The sequence below is a fragment of the Rhodamnia argentea genome, chromosome 4 (genome assembly GCF_020921035.1).
Source record: "Rhodamnia argentea isolate NSW1041297 chromosome 4, ASM2092103v1, whole genome shotgun sequence".
Lineage (NCBI taxonomy): Eukaryota > Viridiplantae > Streptophyta > Magnoliopsida > Myrtales > Myrtaceae > Rhodamnia > Rhodamnia argentea.
Genome location: NC_063153.1, coordinates 12,153,151 through 12,174,011, shown reverse-complemented (window position 1 = coordinate 12,174,011; position 20,861 = coordinate 12,153,151). Strand labels below are relative to the sequence as shown.

General features: G+C 43.1%; 1 protein-coding gene and 1 pseudogene across 1 annotated transcript; both read right to left on the bottom strand.

Annotated features, from left to right (window-relative positions):
• Positions 1-3,909: 3,909 nt before the first annotated feature.
• On the bottom strand, positions 3,910-5,661 carry LOC115746766 (solute carrier family 25 member 44-like). Its single transcript, XM_048278290.1, has 2 exons — positions 5,287-5,661; positions 3,910-5,192 (listed from the first exon to the last, which is right to left on the bottom strand). Exon 2 carries the CDS (start codon positions 5,168-5,170, stop codon positions 4,094-4,096), a length of 1,077 nt encoding a protein of 358 aa, XP_048134247.1. The 5' UTR covers positions 5,171-5,192; positions 5,287-5,661; the 3' UTR covers positions 3,910-4,093.
• Positions 5,662-10,550: 4,889 nt separating this feature from the next.
• On the bottom strand, positions 10,551-17,818 carry LOC115746696 (annotated as a pseudogene).
• Positions 17,819-20,861: the final 3,043 nt, after the last annotated feature.

The following is a 20,861-nucleotide window of genomic DNA, read 5'->3' as shown; positions in this document are numbered from 1 at the left end:
AAGTATTTTTCAGTAAGAAAAGGAGGCTTTAGAACCGGCTTCAAGGGACCCAAGCATGGGCATCAAGATCTTCACCTAGCTCCAAGAGACTCGGGCAAACCTTCGTGGACCCAACCACTCGGGTCATGAGCTTGGCCTTGAGGGACTTGGCCCCAGCACTTTTGATCTGTCCTGGTCGCCAAGAAACTAGGCCCAACCTCCATGGACCCAAGTCGAGCACTAGGGGAGCCAAGTACTCGGGCTTGGGCGCAATCATGGGCTTCGGAGTCTCGGGCCTAGTCTGATCTTCGTGGACTCAAGCACGAGCACTAGGGTCTCGGGCCTGACCTTGAGGGACCTACGCCCTCCTTCTATGGACCTAGACCCGGTCGTTGGGGAATCGAGTCCAGCCACGATTAACCCGAGGTGAGCATAACTTGAGCTGAATACCAATGATTTAAGTGCGGAGTCAAGTACCCAAACATGGCCGCTAAGGACCCAAGCCTAATCTATGTGGACCCGACCATTGCTAAGGACCCAAGCACGAGCACTAGGGCCTTAGGCCCGACCTTGAGGGACCTACGCCGTCCTTCTATGGACCTGGGCCTATTCGTCAAGGAATCGAGTCCAGCCACGATTAACTTGATCCGAACCCCAATGATTTAAGTTTGGAGTCGAGTACCCAAGCATGGCTGCTAAGGACCAAAGCCTAATCTCTGTGGACTCAACCATCGAGGAATTAGGTTGGGCCTAGATTGACCCGAATTTGCCTTGATGCACCCAAATCGGGTGTTAGGGACTTGGGCGCGAGACCCTAGTGCCTTAGCATGGCCACTAGGGATTTGAGCATGAGTGTTGAGATCTTGGGCTAAGCCTTGAAGGACCCGAGCCTTGCCTCTGTGGACTTAGGCATGGGTACGAGGGTCTCGGTCCATCATCGAGGGAACTAGGACCAGTCATTGTAGACTGCGGCTTGGTCACAATGGACTTGGGTTGAACACTAGTGACTTGGGCATGGGAACCGCCTACTGCAGCTTTGGGTCCCGAATCTAGCCTCAAGAGACCCGGGCCTAGCGTCAAGAAATTGAGCCCAACCTTGAGGACTGAAGCCTAGCCTCTATGGAGTAGGGCATCAGCACTGAGGTCTTAGTTTCGACTTGAGGGATCCAAGGACTGCCTTTATGGAGCTAGGCCGGCCTTCATGTACCTCGGGTAGTGACTTGGGCGCAGGAGTTGGGTATTAGACATGGCTGTCGGGAACTTAGGCATGACCATTGAGATCCGAGGATTGGCCTCGTGGCCCCGAGGTCTCAAGTGTGGCCTCAAGAGATGTGGGCCCAACCTCTATGGGCTTGGTCCCAGCCATTGAGGAACCAGGCTTGGACTCGATGGACTTGAGCCGAGTGCTAGTGTGGGGGGTGGGAGTTGGATACTCTAGCATGGCTCCTCGGGTCGTTTAGGGCTTTGTTTTAATAGATTCATTTTAACCAATACTTTTGATGTTAGGCAATCCATATTGCACTTAACAAATATGAGTGAAAAATATGGGCTCATGACCCATTTTGTCACCTCTATGCAAAAGGATCACGCCTATCGATAGCAGTGCTTAAGGATTTGACGCATATACATCACTGGCTTCTTCTTTGAACTCAGTTAGATGGGCACGGTTAATCCCGACGGGTGAATATTGTCACCTCTCTATGAGAGCCACGTTACCATTACATAAGATTTGACCCGACCCCCCAGAATGGATCCATGCAAGTGTTTGCCCTCTGTGGAGATTCTTTCTCATCAATTACTCATTTTCTTGTGGCTCATCCCTCACTCATTCTCTTGGAAGAGACCTCAACGTTTCTGTGCTTAACATGTGCAGTGGGAGGCCTCTTGTCCACATCGTGACTTAAAGCAATGATCGAACCTCTGTATTGATCCAATCCAAGGGTATCCAATTCTTTACAGTTGTTGGCTGTGATATTCTTTCCACTTCCATTGAGATCCAATGATCGCCATGGCGGGCTAAAAGACTTGCTGCTGGGAATGACAGATTTTAATTTATTGGTGGTCCATTTGCTGAAAGTGGGCCCCCAAAATCTTATCCATTCAAAAAGTTCCCTTATGATAATAACCAAGGTATCCTCCATTCATTCCTATGCCTCGCCTCACATATATGCACATCAAACACGCAATGGACCGTACCATAGCCTAGCTGAACAGTGAAGAAAGGCCATGCAAGGGCACAATGTCACTGAAAAAAAAAAGAAAATATGGGGACATGTCATCGTAAATTATTTTCACTGTAAGAAATTAATCGTGGATGGAGCTTTCTAGAGAATTCTAACGGATCAATCCCCCGTCGCAAAGTATCGTCCCTAGATTTGTTTGCCGTAATTTTGTGTACGAAGTATCGTGGAACCCGAGCATATCGTGAGCAGCAAAAAGCGAGTTGAAGTAAGTAAAACAAATCTAGCATGATAAAGTATAGCAGATGGTACTTGTTAAAGAGAGAAATAAAAATTACTAGTGATGAAAACTTACTTTGAATATCGAAAACGAGTAATCCGCAATCGTTTCACGCGTCACGAAAATTCCCATAGGAATTACTATCTTGTTATCTTCTCAAGGTTTGCCTTGAAAATAAGGAGTACAGATACCCTCTTTTTTTCCTTTGAAGTGAAGCTGAGCTGGACAGTTCGCATTGGGATCTGCCAAAACTCCAGATCGAAGTGGTCATCAAAGGTTTGCCTTGAGGTCACAAGAGGATCAGTGAGAGCTCAGATTCTCAGAATGTGGATGAAACTGTTGAGAATGATGAGATTCCGAAGACAGGAGTTGGAAATGGCCCACGGTTTGATTGATGGTCCATAGAGAAGGTCAATAATAAATTATGGAGGGCCTGAATGGGTCCACAAAAATTTGGGATTGTGCTGCTGCCCCTGGTTTTGTAACAGTTGTTCTCAATTAAAATAGCAAATTTTTTTTTGATATTAAGTGTTAGCCATGGAAGTCCTAAACAGACTATACTATAAGGTACTCTGCAATGTGAGAGATGAATATTCAGTTGGAGATTGCAAACTATTTGGTGTTGGAGCATGTTTCATTATCCATTTGTCAAACGTAGGGTGAGAAAATTTCATTGGCCATTCTTTGGTGTTGGAGCATCTTCTAGGCTAGTTTTAGGGTCACCGGGGTTTGGTTCCTGATTCCAAAATATCGAGAACCAACCCTGACAGGGTAGGTTCCCGATTTCCAGCTCGGAAGCTACCTATTTTGAAACGGATCGCCCATAGGTTTTGCATTATTAAAGAGAAATTTTCGTTTCTTGGTGAGGCCAGTGAAATTGAAGGCGAATTCCACGTCTTTCCTGTTTTGTCCAATTTCAGGTGGCCCTCAACTTTGCCAATCATCCATTCGTTTTCGACGACATATTAATAAGATATTTCCCCTAATCTTGATTTAATTTTATGATTTTTGGACTTCTTTTCGATTCTTAGGAGGATTTGAATCTACACTTCCTTGCAGATATTCAGAAACAACTGAAGTTCCTATAATTTAGTCCCATGACTACTTTCCTCCAAAATCCCTAGCCCAACTTCCCCACTGTCTATCTAGTTCACTTCTTTGGACCTTCTGGAGCAAGAAAACTGGGAAAATGGAATTTCTTATTTGTTGTGTAACTCGACTCTCTTAGATCCCCATTAAATTCATTTTAACACATAACTTCTAAACACGATGAGCTCGAAACAAATATAATATGCGAGCATCGATATTACGATGTTCATAGATAAATGATTAGTACTTTAGTATGCTGACAAACACCGAGCTGACAGTTAGGCTCCGTTTATTTCGCGAAAAATGAGTTATTTGAACAATATTTTCCATAAGATGATCGCTTATATTGCTTATAAAAATGAATAAACGAAAAATATTTTTAATTCTACATTCATTATCTTGAAGTTAAGATTGATTTACATTCAGTGAGCCCTTTTTCTCAAGCAGACCAAATGTTGCCAATTTGAGAGCATCTATCTAAAAAGGAATCTGAGAAAATATCTATCTAAACAGAAAGAGAAAAATTGTGCCATCTCATATGTTCTGCTTCGATCTAATCCTTCAATCAAGAACTGAAGCATTCCTGGTTTTTAGCAGATATTCTCTTCAGGAACTCATAGGTGGTGATCATGGTTGTTGCAGACATGGCCATTGAAGCCCATCTTGGTCCCAACCCTCTGTAACAAGCACCAAACCCACCTTCTCTCACCATGCTCCTCACAGCCTGCATGGTAGTGAGTGCTCTTCTTCTGCCATTATCTTCTACATCCAACACTTGCAATCTCGTCTTGATTGTGTCCAATGGCATGGTGGTTATTGCAGAAGCCCCACTTGCCATTGCTGCGCTCAGACCCTGCACAGCCACCGTCGGCATTGATCTTGATTCAGCCCCAAAGCAAGAACGAGAAGAGCAGCTGTCTTTTCGGCTTCTGTCGCCACTTTGGCCCACAAAACCACCCCAGATGAGCCTATTGGCCACGGAATAAGAAGCCCACCAAACCGCATTTGAAGGTGCATACGTCAAAATTGAAATGCCAAATCCTCTGTATAAGCCTCTCAGACCATCGGCACATAGTATTTTCTTGAATGCATCGAGACCATTTTTGTACCTACAAGAATCAATACCCACTTGATCAATTAAGCTCTTTTTGCTAGTGAAGCCATTCTGTTGGCCTTGGACCATTAATCTCTGGCTAACCACATCCACTGGGGTCCACACGAGCTGAGCAGCCATTGCCGAGCTCAGCCCTGCCACAGCATTGGCAATGGCCAGGGCACTGGTCTCCGAGAGCCCTAGCTTCACAGTGGCTGACCCAACACTGCTCTTGGTGACCTCAAGGGCAGCCATATAAAGAGCCCTTGCTGGGATTGTGCCCATCAGGGACGTGCCAAACCCTCTGTAGAACCCTCTCAGGCCTTCATGCCGCATGATGGAGAACGACATCTTGAAGCAAGAGACCGCTGTGTGCGAGACTTGTTGCCTCGTCTTGAGCACCACAGCTGGGTAGAGAGCAGCCGATACACCCGAGAACAGTGCTGCTCCAAGGAAGAAGAATCTTGATTTGTCAAGCATATGCCAATCCACATCTGCTGGGAGTTGAATCTGTGGAGCCGAATCTTCCTCTGCTGCTCCGAAGCTCATCTCTTAAAGCAACTTTGTATGCGAAATTATCAGCAAATGAGAAAGACAACGAGGTTAATTTGAGGAGGAAGCGATGACAGACAGTGGACTAAAAGAGTATGTAGTGTAGGCTGTGTAGCTATGAAGCAGAGTAGCTCTTATTCCTGGAACGACGTGATGGAACGGAGAAGAAGGATCATAAAGAGGTCTTCCCGAAACGGACGAGGTTCAAATCAGAAAAGGGGTTGAGAGATTTGTGATAAGTGATGGACAAACACAGATTTAAAAGACTGGTTCTTACAAGAGAGAAAAACCATGAACCATGACGATCCCGGTCTTCATCCAATCCAACAAGGAGAGTCAGACGGAAAACTTGGGCAGGGATTTGCTGGTTTAAGGTTATAGCTGCTTGTCCTGAGCAGGTCCAATGTTGGTTGAGGCACCGCTGATTTCCTCCGCAACCGTGGGCGGCGGACGATCTCAAGCGAACCGAGTTTTGGTTGAAACTGAAGGTGGGATCAAATTGAGTTTTTGTCTCTACGTGTGTTGCTTTTAGGTGCCCCATCACTTCGAGCCATCACTTTCCTTATCTGGGCAGGCGCAAAAAGAGATGTGGTGATTAAATTATCATATTTTTGTTTGATTTTTTTTTTTGTTTTGTAAACTGGTGGGCCGTTTGATTAAATTAATGTAACATAGTTTTTCGTAAAATGACAAATCCGCTTTTAAAAAGTTAACGTTATGCGAGAAGGCGGAAGTGTGAAACCAACACAAAACATTAGAGCGAGATATAAAAAAGCAGACAATAAATTTGATACAAATGATCCATGAAGAGAGATCGTTCTATTGTAATCAACAGGAGGAGACTGCAATCTCTTAGAGCACACAGCTCTCGTGCATTAAAAGAACTCCAATTACACTTGAAAAGTCTCACAATGATTGTCCTTAATTTTAACTTTTCACGAGCTATCGGAGCTGGTGTTATTTCTTTCGCGAATGTGCTTCCATTCCCATTAGTCAACTTCTGTAGTGGCGAGGTCAAAAAGGATAGTCCCATTGATACAACTGACAAAAAAAAAAAAAGTCCCATTTGATACAGACTTGTCTCGTAACATGGGCAAGGAGAGGGTTCTTCGTGTCTATAACCCCATTCAATGGAAGGGTCCTATCTGCTTTGAAACACAATTCGATGTCCGTTGTTCCCAACAAAATCAGGAGTATCAATAACGTGTGAAAGACGAGACTCGATATTATCAATAGTCAGTAGTACCGAAATGTGAAGCATAGGGCACATGCTCCACCTCTAGCCCAATGCACCGTGACAGCCTGAATGAGGTACTTAAAAGATGTGATCAGCTGAACATTGAAGCAATTCGATGCTTTCTTAACTACCTTGAGCTACTCACAACAACTGTTTTGTCTCTATGGATCTCCAGACCCGACTAAATCATCCATCTACGCATCTGCATTCAACAACCGCTCCAATTCATCCACTTCCGCCGCCCACCTCGAAGCTTCGGACATGGAAAATTTGCCGGCTGCTAGGGAATTTGACGATATTGTAGAAACACGTCGCATCTCCAGCACTCTCCTCATCTCTAGGTTCTCCTCGAAGCTGCAGTAATCAATCCTTTGGTATGTCATTGAATCAGGCTACACCTTCCTTTTCCCTCTTCTGTATGATTCAATTGATTCATGCTATCATCTCATAAATCTCTGTAACAGTTTCTTCTCAAATACATGCTAAACATGCTGATCTCAACATAGTATTTACATACAATCTATGCTATGTTTCTGGTTGAGTTGGGCGGGTAAACAAACATTCAGTTTCTCTATTCTTGAAGGATAAAAGGAAACGAAATGAGCAACCTAAGAGAAGAAACAAGAGAATCAGCTCACCATAGTCTCGATTAATCACTCACCCTTTTCCTTCTTGCAAGATTCTTTGCTGGTCCTCCAAGCTGTGGCCCTTTCCCTGCCTTCAGTCTTTGTCCGTAAAGTGATCAGAGAGGATGAGACAGAGTGAGTAAAAATGGCAACTTTAAAGGGAAGCAAAGCTTCTTCTAACATACAAGACCGGCATTGAAGTTGATCCCTCGAAGGCGAAGGCGATATGTGAACTACGGCCTCCGTCGACCGTGAAGGAGGTTCGAGGCTTACTGGGACGGCTAAATTATGTAGTCCAGACACAATCCTTTGGGAACAAGAAATAAATGCATTAACACTCTGACTTCTTGGTGGAAACAGAAATCCAATTTCAATAGACAATCCTTTTGAAGTAAACAAATCTTGGTCTCTATTTGCAAGGCAAGGTCAATTGAGTGATTTTTTTGGTGGAATGTTTCTGAAATGAAATTGGAATACACATGAGAAGATGGGAGTTACTTACAGAAGAAATTGAAAGAAAGGCCTCTTTGCTCCTCAGCTTGAGCTGTCGCTTTGCAGGATCTCTCATAATGTTCGACTCCTTGTTCCCCATGGGCAATTTGACCGGCGATGGTTGGCATGTTCGTGGATCGACACTGCCATCGTGCCCAATTCTTCCGTCCCTCGTTTGCCTCCTGCCTGCCGTGCCTCCGAGCATTCAGCATTGCTCGGCTCACTTTCAAACCCTCCTCTCGACGTACGAACGAATGAATCCTCTTTTAGATGCTTGTGGCACCATTCCCTCCACTTGCTCATCGCTCTTGATCTCTACAGGCAACACGAAGTCTTCACCGGGAGCCTCGTACCACGTTCTCTCCATCCTTGCCCTTCTTCCTATCTTCCATACTCGGCCGTTTTCCCTCCGTCGACACTGCCGTTGTGCCCGACCCTTCCGTCCTTCATTTGCTTCTTACTTCCCCTGGCCTCAAAACATTCAGAATTGCCCTGGCTCACTGTCGACCTCTCACGTGACGTGCAAAGGAATTACTTGGGACCATTCCATTTACTTGCTCATCTCTCATGATCTCCATGAGCAGCTCCGGGCATTCACCGGGATCCTCGTACCCCATTCTCTTCAAAAGAAAGCTGAAAACTTTCATGTCGGCATTCAGTCCTTCACACGTCGAACAAGCTTTATACAGCAAACAAATTCTAGTTTCCAGTAGATGCTACCACAAAGTCTTTTCCCTTTTCGCAATGTATGAAATAAGGCACCAATGAGACTCACTTGGCATTCCAAAGTTTTTCTTGAACATGAATGATTTTCCCGACTTAGGAAGCAAGAAAACGAAGAGTGAGCTCTGCGACAGTTTCCGGGTCCATCCCATCCAAACAAGACACACCCCAATTCACTTTAGCCCCAAGGAAAAGAAACAAGAGCAGAAGAAAAACCACCACGAAGTCATCACAAAGACCGAACCCGCGCACTCCATCTAACTGCCCGATTTTCCTGGGAAAACCCAGCATTAAAGAGAGAAGCAGCAGAAGGGCAACACAGAAGAAGAGAACTAAAAAGTGCACGGGGCAGCCAATAGCCAATGCTTCTTCCGAAGAAATGTCAACCCGTCCCTCGACGATCAATTGAATCGATCGTCTTTCAGATGCCAGCTGCACCATTCCCTGCACTTGCTCATCGCTCTTGATCTCTATGAACAGCTCTCCGTCTTCCCCAGGAGTCTTGTACCCCATTCTCTTCGGTAGAAAGCCGAAACCTTCAACTTCAGCGATCAATCCTTCGTACGTCACTGCATCAGGGGTGACATCCATTTTTTTCGTCCATGTTGTGGAAAACTCATCACCTGACTGCTTTTGGCTCAGGATGAAATCGATTATGAAGGGACGTTCCGGCTGTGATGTAACAAGTTCAACAACCTGTGAATCGGATAAATATCGTAAATCATTTTGCAACAGGCATCATTCGTTAGTAAGAAACAGATTCAGGATTGAACACTAAATATCTATTGGAGCACCAATAACTAAGTTCGATAATTGTCTACCAGGGAGAAGTAACTCACCACAATTCCATTTTCTAAGTAAATGTTGGAACGCCTATGTAGATAAAACTTCCCAATATCCGTTGTTCAGAAGATTGTAACTACTCACTTTCTCACTAACCATCAAATGAGAAATAAATTTGGTCGCTTGTGGAACATTTCTCTTTACCCTTTTCTCTCTTATTTTTATTACACTCTTCATCATATCATCCGCTTACTGGCAACATTAAAGAACCCAAAAAGTATCTGACATCACCAAGGCAAGCAGAGATAAATGGCTAAGATAGAAAATGAATATTCAACCTAAGTAATTATAGTAAAACACAAAATGGGAACCTCGAAAGTTGCTTCAGGAACCGCAAATATCCAACACCAGAAAACGAAGGAAACAAACAAATCAGCCACAAAAAAATTAAAGAAAGACATTGGCAACTTCGAAAGGAACTAAACAAAAGCCCCACACATTGATGAAGAAGATGCCGCACCTCTTCTGATGTATTGTCATGGCCTACCAAATTCTTCCATTGCTTTTCTCTGTCAGAGTTTTCATGCTCCCATATATGGACCACGCAATTAGCTGGTATTTTTATGCTCGGTGCTTTGGTCAAGCTTCTCAAGGACGGGTAATTCCATCAATCCAAGGATTTCAAAGACCGTAGCTCGTTAAGGGCCTCACGGTAGTAAGTAGCTTGCACCCTATGATCGACAATTTCTCCAAGTTCTTCGAGTACGATAACCCTCTTATTCTGTCCAAAATGTCGCAATGACTAATTTCCAGGATTTCCAATGATTTCGAAAGACCCACAACTTGTATCTCAACTAGTTCTGGACACCATGACACATGCACTTGCAGTATCTTCGTTAGTTCCAAAGGAATGGATAATCTCTGAAGCTGTCTACAATGACCAATGGTTAATTTCTTCAATTGTGGAAGCACCTTGAGTGGAATGTCTACCACTTCACAACGACCGATCTCTAAAGTCGACAATTTCCTCGGACTCCAGTCGGAGGACGGAAGCTGCACGAGGGGTTTTAAGTCTAGGTGTCCCAAAATAAGCTCTTCCAGATGAGAAAGAGAAGCCAACTCTGGAGGTGCATGGACGTTTACCAGATCCACCTCTAACTTTTCAACAAGCTCTTCCAGATGAGAAAGAGAAGCCAACACTGGAGGTGCATGGCCTTTTACCAGATCTAACTCTTAACTTTTTCAATTTATGTAACTTCCCAATCCACCTTATGTCGCTTTCTTTGGATAGGTTTGATTTCTCTCTACTAGCATCATCATTACTTAGTAGCAGTTCAACCAAATTAGAAAGGTTCGATAGATTAGGGACTGAGAGCAATGATTTAGAATGAAAGCAAAGACAGGTCAAACTTGGGGGAAGTTCCGGCAAATCTTGAAGCTCATGGCAACCTGATAAATTGAGTGTTTGAAGCCGATCAAGCACGCTGATTGTCTTTGGAATTCCACAAATACCAGTGGATTTTGAATTTAGGATTCTTAAATATGACAATTCTCCATTCCAATGGGAATTTGACCTTTCATTTCATTATGCCCAGAGAGATCTAGCTCTTCAAGATTTACCAAAGTGCTGATGCCGCAAGGAAACCGCCAATTGTGGTCCTCCCAATCAACTGATGATTTTTCATAACGTAAAATGCGTAATGGTTTTAACTTTCCGATGGAGTTGGGAAGTTCCCCTATTACCGTGCCTGTCAGAAGAAAGATTCTCAAGTTTCATACTATAAATATTTGGATTTTAATATTTTTATGGAGTTTGGAAATTTGGCAATGCACTTACCTGTTAAGTCTAACTCCGTCAATAAGGTTAAATTTCCAATTGAGCCTGGGAGTTCCTTAAACATGCTACATCTCGATAGTGAGAAGTGCTCAAGCTTCACAAGTGCTCCCACCTCTTCAGGAAAATCCGTAAAATCCTTGCATCCTTCGATCTTTAACTCGATCAATGATTGTAACTTTTGAACGAAGCTTTCAATTCTCTTTAAACTGGAGCAATGTTCAAGAGTCAATCTCTCTAAAGCTGAACATCCAGAGGTGTCCGGGATTGTCGTTATGCCGTAACACCTTGTAAATGAGAGAACTTTCAAATCAGGTGCACTCTGTAGAAAGGATGGCATGTCAAGCGTAAGAACCTTCGGATAGTACACACATAAATTATTAGACTAGAGTTGAAACATGTAATTTACCTTGATCAAGTTCCATGCTTTTGAATAATCCTTGAACTTAATATCGAAAAGCTTGCAAACAACAAGCCATTTCGGATACAAATTCTTCGCCCCAAAATCCTCCTCGGGAGGAAGACACCAAGTGTCACGCCCCGATCCTTGAGCACGCGGCATCCCCGTCATCTCGTCCCTCGGGCTAAAAGGATAGCGTCCCGTATACGCTATCAACCCATAAGATTAACTACGCATGCGGAAACGTATAATATTCCCGGACAAAAATATAAAATAGGGATAGGCAAGTAGGAAAAACACATTAATTCAAAAACATCATTTAATTTACAATCACGTGGTGAGTCAACCGAAATGACACGCTAATTGGTCCCATACTTCGGGACGGGGAAGGATCAACTTAGTACCTACTTCAATAGGGCTACGTCACTCTCGTCCTTAATAGCTTTTCAAGCACTACTAGCTCCATTACTTAGAACCCGAAAATAGTTTAACAACGATGTGGTGAGATATAAATCTCGGTGAGTTAACGCCTAAGCCCGGCTAAGGCGTTGATTCGTTCGTAGGGTCCTATTAGTCAATCACGTATTGATATATAAATATCCCAATCACATGCAACTTACCTGCTGAAAATCACACGGTATGCTCAGCATAATATGCTACACATAGCAACCCATAGATATCATGTCAATCGCATACGCAGACACCACACGTGGTCCGATTATTAACGGCCATCCGGCCCAATTGCACACGACCGATGTGACTTTACACTACGACCGGCAATGTCTACTGGCGGGACCAGGCTTCGTCCCTTACTTCCGGCGACGGCATCTAATAGCCCATGTGACTCGTACGACCGGCACGACACGGCACTATCGGGAATCCTTGTAGGGGCTTCGGTCCGTCACAAGCTGCGACCGGCATCCGTCAATCGTGTAATCCGTACGACGCGCACGGCACGAATTGATGTGCATCCGACAAGTCGTATAGTTCCGTACGACCGGCACGGCACGAACTTGACAGGAATAATTCATCGTGTGACCACTCAAGCATACTCAGCAAATAACCAGTTTATAATCTGCATTTAGTCAAATGCTCACGCGATATGCTCACACAACGAAACTCTTGAGTAATCACACAAATGCACATGTTATCCATGCGACCTCGCATCCATAAACCGAGTGATCAAACTCCAACCAATCAATCAATTTGACTAGCCATCCACCAAGGCATTTCATCAATTAATCCACATAAATTATAATCGAGCATAAATCAATAATTCAATGACAAACATTCAATTCAATCGTACGTAATTAAATCCAAATCACCAATCAATCCTACGCTCACCCTCGACCTATTATTCGCTCGTGATCAAGCAATGTTAATCAATTAATCAATTATTCCGACCAAACTAGCCACAATCAAATTAATCCAATTAATTAGGGCCATTTAACCTAAACCGAGTCTCTAGCCTAAATCGGCCCTAATTAATCTAACAAAATACCCTAATAATCTAATTAAACTAATCCAAACGTAATTAACAACTTAGCCAAGGATTAGAGGTCGACTCACCGTTAATTGCGCGAGGTTAAGCCAATGACGATCCTCCGAAAAATCCTTAGCGCGAACTTTGGGCTCGAACGGATCGCGAACCAAAATCCTCGAACTACGGGCCCAACTTTTGATTGAATGAGTCCGCGGGCCTAATATAAAGCCCAATTTAACAACCCACAGCAGATTGGGCCGAGGCCCAACTCGCAGGCCCAATAAACAGGCCCAACAGAAACTAGCCCAGCCCCAAAACAGGGGAAACAGCAGCTGGCCGGGGCTAATTGGGCTCCTACGGTGGGCTACGGGCGGCGATCGGCTTCGGGATTGATGGTGGAGGTGCAAGGTGGTCGGGGAAAAGATGCTGGTGGCCGGTGGTGGCTCACGGTGGCCGGAGGTGGCGCCGGCAGCAGCAACCGGCAGCAGCAAACAGCAGCTGCAGCAGCAAAACAGAGCAGGGGAAACTGAAACAGGGGAGGAGGTCGGGGCTGTTCCGGGGGCTCTAGCGGCGGCGGGAGGTCGTGGGGCTGGTGGGGATGGTTCGAGGGTGTGTCGGGGAGTTTATGGTGGCCGGAGGTGGGCGGAGAAGGGCGGCGTGACGGCGAATAGGGGCTGAGCACAGAACCGGTTGTAACAGAAGTCAAAACAGGGCAGCAGAGAAGTCCGGCGGTTCTGGGGCTTTACCGGGCTGTCCGGCGGTGACTGGGCGAGCTGGGATGGCTGAGTGACGTCTAGAGGTGTCTAAGGGTGGTCGGAGGCAGTGGCGGTGGCTGGACTTGTGCAAAACAGAAGCGAAGAAGCAGCTGCAGCACAGGTCCGGCGAAAACAGGGCAATTCGCGAAGCCCTTTTGCAGCGGGTTTTCCGGCGACTCCGGCGGTGCGGCGGCGGTCCGATCACTTCGAGGTGGTTCTATGGATGTTGTAGTATGGTTGGGTGGTCGGTTTCTGTGAGGTTTGTTGCTGAAAATGAAGAAACGAAGGGAGGAAAAGAGCTGGAGCAAGTCGGTGGAAATGAGGGGTGTACGTGGGAGGAGAAGAGAGAAAACGAGAGAGAATTCTAGAGGGCTGACTAAGGGCTGAGCTGGTCACGTGGGGTCCACTAATTTAATGTCTTTGTCCATTAGTTCATAAAACCCTAGGGGCATTTTCGTAATTTCACATTTTGGCCGGGGGTATTTTCGTAATTTCGCACCCTAGGAATTTCGGCCGTCCGGAAACCCGACGGTGGGTTATTTCATCCGAACTCGAGTCAAATTATCCCGAACAAGGATTAATGGAATTTTCTAATTCTAAGACGCAATTACTCATTTAATCGGAATTTATTCCAATTCGAGTAACGGTCCCGGAAATTTCCGATTTCTAATTTCTTAACATCCAAACTTTGAGCATCAAATTAAAATTTTCTAGTCGTTCCATAGACTAGATTTCACTATTTTCATTGCCCAAAATTTAGGGTGTTACACCAAGAAAACCATCTTAAATTTGAATCACACCTTGCAAAGTCCCCAACATAAGTTCCCTCATTTAAGTAGAGGAATCTTAGGTTTGGTAACCTTTCAAAGTCTTCACTTCTAATTGATCCACATATACGTAGCCCCTCGACCGTGCGCTTCTTCTGCAAGTGAAATTTCACAATGATGTGAAGAAGTTTGTCAACTTCTGCCACTATGTTTTATAACTTGAATGGGCAGAAAAAAATGATATTCTAAACAAAAAAGGAATCCTTAATTTTAGGATATACAACTTCTATTTTAAAATGGCACGTTTCTTACTTACCTCTTCGGTATTTATGATATCTTGGGCCTTTTCTGCAATCCATAACCTACTCTGCTTTCCAAGGTCACCTTGACTGTCTTCACGGACAATTTGCCTTCCCAATGCTATAAGTAGATCATGCATCCAGAACATCCCATTGTCCAATATCTTTATCAAACACCTCTTCCTAAGGAGATCAATTCCTCCTAAGGGGTAAAAGTTGCAACTTTCCCACATGTAAATTGCATCAGTCTCCTTCTCATCGAAAAAGAAGCATGCTAAATCAAGGAAATTTTTTTTCTGAAATTCTTCTAGGTCATTATAACTAATCCTCAACCTCTGTACAATATTTTTGTTAGGTGCTTCCCTTAACTCGGCCAACTTCTCTTCCCATAATTTTTTTTTTCTTATCCTTAAGTAACGAACCTACCACTTCCATAGCTAAAGGAAGTCCTCCCATAAGTGAGACAACTTCCCTTGAAAGCTTACGATAATCATCCGAAGGATCGTCTTTACCAAAGGCATGCAGACAAAAAAGCCGAAGCGCAAGACGATCATCCATCATTTGCATCTCATACCATTTAATTTTATCTGTCAATCCCTCAACTTGCATAATATCACTTTCTCTTTCTCTCGTTGTAATAATTATTCTTGATCCTTGCTTTAATTTGAACTTTCCTATTAGATATTCAATGGGCGCTTTCTTATCAACATCATCCAGAACCACAAGGACCTTCTTATCTCTAAGTGTTTCTTCAATCCTCATCATTCCGTAATCACTATCGTGGATGATTTCTGCCAATCCAGAACCACTAATGTCAGATATTAATTTCTTCTGCAACGAGACCATGCGCTCCTTAGGCAACTCTCTAATGCCCTCAAGGAAGCTACAACACTTTCCAAAGTGAGACCATAGTTTATTGAAGACAACCTTGGCTATAGTTGTTTTACCGATGCCACCCATCCCATAAATTACAATGAGCCGCACATCATCGTGATTGACATCTAAAAACTCTGTCAATTCATTTATCCGATCATCAAGTCCAACTAAATATTCAGTCACTCTTTTTTGTTTTATCTTCAGCTTCTTCAAAACCTCTTCAACAACAGATTGGACAATCACAGATTGGCTGCAAGGCACAAAAGCGCTTTCATTAGTTACTAGATTGATTTCATACCCGCGCATCATCTTTGGGATTGGCGAAATCTTTACTTGAAAAGATCTGAAGTACATCAGAACGAAATTTGAGCACAAAAGATAATTGTTGTAGGCTAATTTAGTAGAACTCACTTGATATGTTTTTCATCTATGATTGCATAAATTTCTGACTTACCCGATGACCACAGTTAAGAGATGTTCAATTTTGGCATTTATAACTACACCTAGAAACAAATTTCAGCAACCGTAATTGGAGAATCATGAACCAAGATGATCCACAGTTTGGTCGAGAAAGCCACAATCTGGTAAAAGAAAAGGCCTATAATATTAGGGTTGGCTTAACTTATCCATGTAAATTTTGGAAGGATCCGATTATGATGGCATTCAAAAAGAGCTAGGTCACATTCAGGTCTGTTCGAAATTGAAATCAAGAGACCCGACTCCCATAAGGCTAACTTGATGGTTAATGAATGAAGATACGTACGAATTCTCAGATGCACAACAAACGTTTTTTCCTTTACGCCGTTAAGTAAGTACATTCCTATGTTTGGGCCAACCCACCTAGGTTTTGGCGTGCATCTTACCTAGTCATAGAGTTAGTAGCATATGTATAGTTTCGCAATATAACTGTCCAAGGTGGACTTCTTTGTTAATATTAACACAAAATGGACAGGCCTTGTCTGTTTGCTTTCCAGTAACTCCCAACTTTTGGTTAAAAATCCGGAATTCTCACATGTTGGTCACATAGACTACGTAATCCCAAAAGACTATGTAAAAAATCCGGCACCCCCTACACCATGTCACTCTTCTCCCCACCCCACTCGAGGCCTCTGTGCCGTCGCCAGACTCAGATCAGAGTTCGTCCCCGGTCGTCGCCTCCGGCCTGGTTCAGATCGAGGTTGCCCGGCCTCAATTGGGACCTCCCTCGATCACTGCAGCTCGAGGCCCCTAAATGAAGGGCCCATCATTCTTTACATGTTCTCATGATGCTCTCGCTCCTATTGAATATTTAGACACGACATTCTTTACCGGATCTTAGTTCCATGGACTAAAAAATGCGTAAAATAATAGTTGGCACTGGATACGATCTCCAATTTCGATCGTCTTCTCCCAGTTAAAGAAAATTGAAAAATCATACGCTTATCACGGGGGAAAAAATCTCTTTTCTGGATCGAACCTAATGATAGTGCAGATCAATATGGATGCAAAATCTGAAGACGATTTTGGTAATCATCCCAAATAGCAAATGCAAATGGGTGCTCTTGACTATTTTGGTAGGCCTTACGGGTCGGGGAAGGGGAAAAGATGGTAAACAGGATTGTGTAGGTCCATGTCATTAAAGTTACCGGCATCGTAGGGGAGAATTTTGATGAAGATGTTAATATCAGAGGATGTAAAGTTGAATGAGAGCAGCAATTGGAGGTTGTTTTCAGTATTTTCCCTTAAAACAGAAAAAGGAAGAAAGAGGCAGGGATCTTCAAAGAGTAATACCTTGTCTTCTCTCCCACGACCCATCCCTTGCGTTCATCTACCTTTCCGAGAGCTCTTTTCCACACTTCGACTTGGTCAGGACAGTCCTCCTCGTGTTTCTTGAAATCAGCTTCATACAGTGGTCTCTTAGGTTTAACGTCGTCAGGTTCCACGAGAAAAAAAATGGGAAGGATACTTTTTTGACCCTCTGACTCAGACAAGTAGTCTACCATGAGTGTTAGCTCACGGAGGCACCATTTACTGGAAGCGTAAGTCTGAGAGAAGATGGGTATATAGATTATGGTGCTCTTGATGGCTTGGTGAAGTTCCTCACGGATCACTTCACCGTAGGGGAGTTCTTCTTCATCCCTAAACACGCGGACTCCCGCATTTGTCAAACTATCGTAGATGAAGTCTGTGAATCCATAACGAGTGTCCTTTCCTCTGAAGTTCAAAAACACATGGTACTCGCCTCGTGATGCTGGTGCAACATCGCTACTCGACCCGGCCTCTGAGATTGCCATAGCTAGGAAGCTCACCAGTTCAAGAAATCCCTCTCTCACCTTAAGAGGAAAAAAAAAGGGTTGGTGTGGGGTGGCCAAGCTAAGAAATGAGGTGAGGTGAGGTGAGGTGAGTGATGTGAATTAAGCAACAGAGTGCCCATGACTTAATATATTGGCTGGCTCACTTTAAAATCAAATTTAATTTCTTTTGAAATAAAGAAGTCTCTCGACTTTTTTTTCTTTTTCACCACTACATGTTGATGTTGCACCTTGTGGGGCCAAATTTTTTCTTACGATTTTTGGAACAAAATATCTATTTGTATTTGAGTGACTAAAGTACACTACAAGTGTCAAAACTTGTGTACGGCGCTCACTTTAGTGCCAAAACTTTCAAAACGATCACTTAAATGCCAACTCTTTTACAAAAATGATCACTTAAATGACAACTTCTTCTAAAAACGATCACTTCAAGGCCAACTTCAATTTGAGCCGACGTGGCTTGTCGAAAATCCGACACGTGCTATTTTTGTATTAATATTTGAGCTGACGTGTCTCAAAGGAGTTAACACTGAAATGATCAATTTTTTTTTTTTAAATGACACTTAAATGATTGTTTTAAAAAAAATTGGCATTTAAGTGATCGTTTTGAAAGTTTTGATACTGAAGTGATCATTTTCAAAAAATTTGGCACTTAAGTGGTCGTTTTGAAAGTTTTGACACTAAAGTGAGTACCGTATACAAGTTTTAGCATTTGTAATGTACTTAAGCTATTTTCACTTCCAAGAATCCTATGCAGAGATGGTACTAGCAATCATTATAAAAAGCACAACCCTCACATTAAAGAACCAGAAACATGTAATCCTACTGATATATTGCAAAGGACTGAAGATTCAAAAAAGGAAAGACAACCCCAACTATTTTAGTGTACGTACAGAATTAGCAGAAGTTAAAGAGAAATAAAAGATTTAAGACTCTGGTTCAAATTCTTGAAATAGTGAGAAATAGAAAAGGCAAAAAATGGAATCACAAAACATTGGAAAAATTATCAAAAAATCTTAAACCTATTGCACTTATGTCAATGCAGTCATAAATCTTTCAATCTGGCCAATCTTATCCTTATTTTGACAATTTATCAATTGAGTCTTTTCGGTTAATGTTGACCTGAAATCGCTAACGTGGATACCGACTGTCCTACGTGACACGGTTGTCGCCGATGCGGATAATATTTGTAATTATTCTTTTTTTTTTTCATTTGCTCTGTTCTTTCATTGTGGCAGGCGAAGGTCACCATCGGCCCTCGTTGGCACAATGAAAAAAAATAATAAAAAAATATTTTCTACAAAAAATTACAAAATTCGTCAATGTCAGCATCGAATATGCCACGTAGGGCGCTTAGCATTCACATCAGTAATTTCCGATAAAAATTGACGAGAATGATTCAATTGGCAAATTATCAAAATGTTTAGGACTAAATTAAAGGGTTAAAAATTAAATTGGTACAAGTGTAACAGGCTATGATTTTTTTCGCTTTTGGTAAATTCTCCCTGAAAACTAAGCCGGAGAAATTATAGGAGAAACAAACTTATTACCGGATGTCTTAACCACAGTATTTTTATAGGGAAAGAGTTCATCAGAATAGCAGGATTACCCTTCATAAGAGATCCCTATTTTTTTTTTTTTGGTCCAAAAAATAGATCCCTAGTTTTTTTTGTTTGGTCGAATAGAGAGATCCCTAGTTGACTTAGGAGAATCTGGACAGCCAGGACAGTGAAATGAAGCTAGAATTCAGGATGCAACCCAAAAAAAAAAAAAAAAAAATCAAGCTAGGGAGATACTAATCTAACAATTCTGGAAGCAATATACGTAAGGAAACCCACCAAACGGAACCCCTCTCTCTCTCTCTAACAATTCTGGAAGCAATATACGTAAGGAAACCCACCAAACGGAACCCCTCTCTCTCTCTCTCTCTCTCGTGAGCTTGTCGGGCACTAACAACACTTCCCAAAGCGTCTCTGAGCCTTCATATAATGCGCCAACTGCAACTGCGTAACTGCATTACTCTATCGCTGTGCGCGTGCTTCAATGAACCACACAGAGCTTGACCTGTACAGAGAAGAGAGAGAGCTTGACCTGTACAGAGAGAGAGCTTTATTGGGATTGGTTGATTTGGTTCTCACATTGAATGCCCCCTCACCAATATCCACCGGTGCCCATTAATGCACAATTGAATTTGAGGATTGAATGACCGTGCCCTGTCTCTGCCTCTCTATTTTTCTCTCCTCATACTTGTTATTTTTTCTCTCAGTTCCCATGGAAACGAAACAGAGCTGATCATCGTTTGTTGGAATTAGAGCGTGCAAGGGAAGAAGAGGAGAAGAGAAGAGAGCACATTTTTATCACTTCTCTGGGCGAGGGTCGCCGCCCTTGGCTAGGGTCACGACCACCGCCCCAGTCCGGCAGAGGGTCGCGGCCTCCCCCAGACCTCTCGGCGAGGGTTCGCTAGCCAGTGGGCGGTGACCTCCCCCTCCTGCCTATACGCTTTATTTTGTTTTTTAAATTTGAGTTATTTATTTTTAATTTAACTAAAAATTAGGTTAAAATTGTATTTTAACAAAAATGCTCTTGATCGGCCGGCCGACCGGTGAGGTGAGGCCCTTATTTGATACAATGAGGGCATTTCAGGTCATTTTTTGAAATAAGGTCAACTTTAAACCCTTATTTCAGAAATTAAGAGCACTTTAGACCTTTATTTGAAATGCTCCCGAATATCAATTATTAACCTTGAAGAGAAGAGTATTTTGACATATATTTTGTGTCATGGAAGGGAATGTCTTCAGTGTACATTAAATGATCTTTTGATCACTGTCATTTGATACTAATCTAAAGGATCAATCTGATTTAATCTCCATCTGTGGGTGATTTCTAATGGTCAATCCAACCGGTATCCTTTACGATCAGGCACGTGTCAAGGCATGTTTTTCTGCAATCTGTCTCAAGAATTTCACCAATGGTAGCTTGTCACGGCCCTCCACACGAGTCAGTTCATCACACCCTTCGATGTGAATATACTCCAGGATCTTCAAGGTTAATGATCCACCTAGTCTTCCCAGAGATTCGCAGTCGTAAGCATAAAGTTCTATCAGTGCTTCTGAATCGCCGAC

Bases quoted from the DNA above. Each gene is read 5' to 3' on its own strand.
- LOC115746766 (XM_048278290.1), bottom strand. From the start codon at position 5,170: ATGAGCTTCGGAGCAGCAGAGGAAGATTCGGCTCCACAGATTCAACTC.